The sequence below is a fragment of the Eublepharis macularius genome, chromosome 9 (assembly GCF_028583425.1).
Source record: "Eublepharis macularius isolate TG4126 chromosome 9, MPM_Emac_v1.0, whole genome shotgun sequence".
Taxonomy (NCBI): Eukaryota; Metazoa; Chordata; class Lepidosauria; order Squamata; family Eublepharidae; genus Eublepharis; species Eublepharis macularius.
Window position 1 is genome coordinate 2182658 of NC_072798.1, and position 6092 is coordinate 2188749.

The 6092-nt window shown below is 43.5% G+C and overlaps 1 protein-coding gene across 1 annotated transcript; it reads left to right on the forward strand.

Moving 5' to 3' along the window:
- The first annotated feature begins 3867 nt into the window (after positions 1-3867).
- On the forward strand, positions 3868-4824 carry LOC129335761 (olfactory receptor 5V1-like). Its single transcript, XM_054988552.1, has one exon. The coding sequence runs from the start codon at positions 3868-3870 to the stop codon at positions 4822-4824; it is 957 nt and encodes a 318-aa protein (XP_054844527.1).
- Positions 4825-6092: the final 1268 nt, after the last annotated feature.

A 6092-nucleotide genomic window follows, 5' to 3' on the forward strand; every position in this document is an offset into this window, starting at 1 on the left:
ATAGTGCATAGAAACTTATACAGAAAGCTATTATATAAATCTAACAGATTATATATGCTTTAAAATACATTGAATAAAAATAACAATACATAGCAATACCTACAAAATAAAGTAAAATATATGTATTTTTCTTGCACACCCCTTCCTCAATTCCAAGCAGATAAACCACAGCAATTCAAACGATACTTCCACTTATTGTTGAGGACCCTGCATAATGAAACTATAAACACCTTAACACTTACTCTAGGCAAATATGTAAGTAATCAAATATATAGACTACTTTAAAAGATAAAAATAAAAAATCATTTTCCCTCTGTCAAGAATGAGTTAATTCATTATATTTGGTTATTTATCTACAGTTAGTAAACTAATTTAATCTTCAGTAAAAGAATTAGCTGTTACTTATTTAATATATTAATCCATTAGCACAGAAAGTAATAATAAACTACTAAGAAACATGGTATTCCACAAAAAAGAGAAATGATATTCCAACAAGGAAAAGAAAAGAAAGGGAAGATACCCCATATTTAATTCCAGCATTTGCTTGCTCTAGAAAGCTTTAATATCATAAGTTGCTATTTTAATATTATTTTAGTTATTATACATGAGGCAATTGATGACAATTTTGCACACAATATAATAAAAATTACTAAGAAAAATGTTATTTCATAAAAAGTACTGTAATGTTTCAGAAGGAAAAGAAAACTAAAAAATTAAAAGAAAAAGGAGCTAAATTAACAATTACTTTAAGAAGATATTTAAACGAACTGGCAATTAAGAATTTCCCATTCCATCAAAAATAAGTTTTGGCTATCTACTCTATCTGAAAGGGGAATACCAGATATTTTGGTTCCAACATTTACTCATTCTAAGAAGCTATTAGCCTCATAAATTGCTATTTTAATTAATTTGTTTATCTCTTAACCTAATTTTTATTATTTGTTATAAATACCAAATCCTCTAATACTTTACTGTACATCATACTTTGCTTATTATATATCAAGCAAATTGATGGCTATTTTACAAGATAGTCAACCCTATTTGCGTATAAAAGAATGTAAGCCTTCAATATTTCCTTTACATCTCTAATCCTTGGAATCTCAGTGCGGGGGAAACTCCTGGGTCAAAATCACCATTGATCTTCACAGAGTCTTCATGAAAGCCTAGATTGTTTTTTCTGAATTCCAAGCCTGCTTGTAATGAATATCGAAATTCAGTTCCCTCCCACATCAGTAGTATTCTCCCACGGTTTCTTAAGTTCTTGAATGCCTTGATTGAGTCTTTGAGATGCTTGATTTGGACAGTCCAGAAGATAATTCAAATCCAAGATCTTCAGGAACTCCTTCCATAGCCTGATCCACTTGATGCAATAACAGTGCTGGTTCATTGTCATATTGTCAAAGATATGCCAATGAACCAGTGCTGGTTCATTGGCATATCTTTCTCCCCTTGACACATGTTGGCCAAAGTAGTTCCATAATCTTGCTTTACTTTGCTTAGCAAACTTCCAAGTTTCTGTGTGAGGGAGGAAGAGAGCCTCTGTATAAATTCTTCTCAAGGCTGATTCATGACTACAACCATTTTTTAGTCCAGCAGGTGGTGATAGATGGTGTGTAACTACACAGTTCCAAAATCTACCATATCCCCCCTTTTTTATGTCCAGAAATTTATTGAGTCTCAGATATAAAAAGGTTTGAATCCTTGCCTTTAAGTGATTTACAGTCCAGGTTAGCCCAATAATGTAATGTGCTAAAATCGATTGTTTACAAAAACACTTTCGTAGTCCTTCTTTAAAAAAAAAAGTTTAGTAAAGCAAGTTCAAAGTGAAAGGAGAGAGAACGAACATCTGGCAAAATTCCCAACAATTGAAAGAGCAGAATAAAATACTGGCCGAGTTCCCAAACTCAGTTCCTAATTATCAGTAACTTGCCGATCAGAGAGGAAATCCCAATTATTTTATATCTCAGTCAGTAAGTTCCTGAATGCTAAGCTAATTAGCAGACATCTTTGTAGTTTTCCAGTGTTGAAAAAACTTTCATCCTGAGCACAGATACAGGATACAAAATAAAACTTTGCAGTCTCTTGAAGGGGGGGAAGGAGGAACAAATCACTTTAAAAAAAAAAGGTCCTAGCAAGTCCAAAATCCAGAAAAGAGAGATAAAAAGAAATTTGCAAGGCAGACTTACTAGGCATCTGCCGTCTTAACTGTTTCTTTGCTCGATGTTGTTGCATTAGAGAAAACAGAAAGATTGTTAAGCCCCTAATTAAAAGGGCTCAAAAATCCTCTGATATTCCTCAGCACACCTAGCTGACACATCTCCTATCATTGGGAGACAGGCTTGGGGTTTATTTTCTTAAACCAGCCTTCACCGAAACAGCCAGCATGGGAGCGCAGTGTACTACCGTTCTGTCGCCATATTGCTTCCGAGTCTAACAAAATGAATTTCAACAGGGATAAAAGCAAAGTTCTTCATTTAGGTAGGAAAAATCAAAGATATGCTTATAGGATGAGGGAGACCTGTCTTGGCAGTAGTACATATGAAATGGATCTAGGGGTCTTAGTAGATGACACACTGAACATGAGTCAGTAATGTGATCCTGTAGCTAAAGCGGGAAATACAATTTTGGGTTCCATCAACTGAAGTGTAGCGTCCAGATCATGTGAGGCGACAGTATCACTTTACTCAGCTCTGGTTACCCCTCATTTGGAGTACTGTGTATAATTCTGGGCCCCACAGTTTAAGAAGGATGTTGACAAGCTGGAACACGTCCAAAGGAGGGCAACAAAGACGGTGAGGGGTCAGGAGGAAAGGTTGCTGGGGATGTTTAGCCTGGAGAGGAGGCGACTGAGAGATGATAAGATAGCCGTCTTCAGGTATTTGAAGGGCTGTCATATAGAAGGTGGCGCAGAGTTGTTTTCTGTTGCCCTACATGGTGGGTCAAAATTAAATCAAAAGTTTTCAGCTAAACGAGAGGAAGAACTTCCTGACAGTTAGAGCAATCCCTCAGTGGAACAGGCTCCCTCGGGAGGTGGTGGGCTCTCCTTCTTTGGAGATTTGCAAGCAGAAGCTAGAGGGCCATCTGACAGCAATGCTGATTCTATAACTCAATATGAATGTACAAAGATCCAGAGAGGGAGGGCAGGAAGGGACGACCTGGTGCTTGGCTCTTGTGACCCTTTCTTGCATGCCCAGGATAATGCCGATTGCCACATTAAAGTCAGGATCTTCCTCCAGGCCAGACTGGCCAGGGATCCTGGAGGCTCTTTGCCTTCCTCTGGGCATAGATCAGGGGTCATTGAGGGAAGTAAGGGATAGCTGTGAATTTCTTGTGTTGTGCAGGGGGCTGGACTAGGTGACCCTTAGGGGATCCTTCCAGCTCTATCTTTCTATGTTTCCATATATCATCACTAATACCCAACAAGAGATGTCTCTTCCATAAATTTGTCCAACATCCTTTTCAACCCATCTGTGGTAGCGGCCATCCATCACTCCATCTCATGGCAGAGAATTCCACAAGTATTCTTGTGTGAAGTGTTACTCCTTTTTGCCTGTCTGTCTAAGGCCAGCTTCACAGGGTGCCCAAGTTCTAGTTCTCTGGGAGGGAGAGAAAGAAGGTTCTCTCTGGCTACTTTCTCCACACAATGCATAAGTTGGTAAACCTTGGACATGTCACCCCACCGTTCCCTTTCCCTTAACTAATAAGTCCCAGATACTTCTCTTCATAAAAATAGAGATAGTCCTGTACTAAGAGTACAGTTCTGCATTGAATTGCACAGAGAGAGAGAGAGAGAGAGAGAGAATTGTGAGCCCTGCTTTTATCTATATTAATTTCTGTTCCTTCCTGGCTATTTTCTTACAGAAGTACATGGCAGGTGGCAATCAGACCCAGGTGACGGAGTTCGTCTTCCTCGGTTTCTCTGGTATCCCAAGGGGCCAAGCCTTCCTTTTCCTCGTGTTCTTAGCCATCTACTTGGTTACTATAATTGGGAACATCTTGATAATCACTCTGATCCAGTTGGATTCCCGCCTGCACAGCCCCATGTACTTTTTCCTCAGCCACTTGTCCTGCTTGGATGTCTGCTATTCATCTATCACTGTCCCCAAGATTCTGACAAATTTCCTTCGCCAGAAATCAACCATTTCGTACAACCAGTGCATGGCGCAGATGTTCTTCCTGATGACGTTTGCAGGAACAGAGTGTGCCTTGCTGGCCGTCATGGCCTACGACCGCTATGCCGCCATTTGCCAACCATTGCGATACACTAATCTCATGAGTCCTCAGGTCCGTGTCCCTATGGCTGTTTTTTCATGGCTCTGGGGCATCTTGGACTCAGCCATTCACACAGCCTTGGCCACCAATCTGACATTCTGTGGGGCCAACCAGATTGACCACATATTCTGTGATGTCCCACCGCTGCTGAAAATTGCCTGTGGCAACACCTACGTCAACGAAATGGCCCTTCACACAGCCAGTGTCTTTGTGGGCTTGAGTCCATTCCTACTTGTTGTTATCTCGTACGTCTACATCCTGTCCGCCATCTTGCGCATTCGCTCCAACACTGGCCGGCGCAAGGCCTTCTCCACCTGTGCTTCTCACATGGTTGTGGTAATAATCTACTTTGGGATGATAAATCTGAACTACAACCGCCCCAGCGCTGGCTACTCTTTACAGATCGACACCCTGATCTCCACGCTGTATTGCATCATCACCCCCATGCTGAACCCGCTCATCTACAGCCTCCGCAACAAGGAGGTGAAGGGGGCCCTCTGGAAGGTGCTGGGGCTGCAGGAGAAGGAATACGCTTCCCAAAGCAAGCAATGAGAGACAAGCTGGAGCAAGAGTCCTGGGCACACTAATTTCCATCTTCCCATACCCACCATGTGGTGGCCCCTTAGCTGCCGTATTCACTATGAGGAATTGCCATCCTATGCATCAGACAGGCCTTAAGCCCGTTAACTTCCACGTCCCTCATTTAATTTAAGTCTGTAGTAGGATTGTCAGCTCCCTATTGGGAAACATCTCGAGATTTGGGGGAGGAGCCAGTGGAGGGCAGGGTTTGGGGAGGGGAGGGACCTCAGCAGTCCGCCCTCCAAAACAGCAATTTTTCTTCAAGCGAACTGATCTCCGTTTTAAGTCCAGAAGATCACCAGGTCTCACCTGGCGGTAGTTAACCCTACTCTGTATGAACCAAAGGAAAAGGCGGACTTGGAGATATGTCTCCAAGCAAGATACGGAACAAGGGAGGCATTTTGCACAGACATTCCCAACTGTGTCCCCCTCCCCGTTGCTTCCATAATCATGGTGTTGTGTGGCTGCTTGTGCTTGGAAGGGCGAGGCTGGCTGATGCCTGTTCTTGAAGAGGAAAGGAAGACCGGAGTGAATAAGAGCACAAAATGAAAGGCTGAGCAGCAACAGGGCAACTTCAGCCCCCAAGGAATCCAGTGGGGAGGAGGGTGGTGTTGGGTGAGGGCGAATTGGAACACGCGGTGTGTGTGTGTTTGTCATTTTGTAGAAAAAGAACTGCAGGAACTCATTAGCATAACTCATTAACATATGCCACACCCCTTGACTGGGCCAAAATGGCTAGGATTCGGCTGCTGCCAGATGGGGGGGGTTGTTCCCCCACCTGGCAGTGGCCCAATCAGGGCCGTTTGCCCACAATCCAGGCCCAAAATGGCCATTTTGGGCATGTTTTGGCCTGGATCAGGTCCAAAATGGCCCGGATTGAGTTGGTGCCGGGCAGGGGTAAAAATTGTGTTGGTGCCGGGGCCGAAACGGCACCGACCCGATCCCAGCCATTTCGGCCCAAATTGGGGCTTTTCCGGCCCCAATCCAGGCCGAAACGGGTCCAAAATAGCGGAAAATGGTCATTTTAGGCCCGTTGCAGCCCGGATCGGGGCCAAAACGGCCGGGATCGGGTCAGTGCCAGGTGGAGGATGCTTTCCCCATCTGGCACTGACCTGATCAGGGCTGTTTTGGCCCCAATTGTGGCCGTTTTGGCCCCAATCGAGGCCTAAACGGCCCAAAACCTTTTAAAGTCAGGTGGGCGGGGCCACCTGACTTGGGCATTCCCTCTCGAAATGAGCCCT

Excerpts from the sequence above, each read along its gene's own strand:
- LOC129335761 (XM_054988552.1), top strand. The coding sequence starts at position 3,868 with ATGGCAGGTGGCAATCAGACCCAGGTGACGGAGTTCGTCTTCCTCGGT.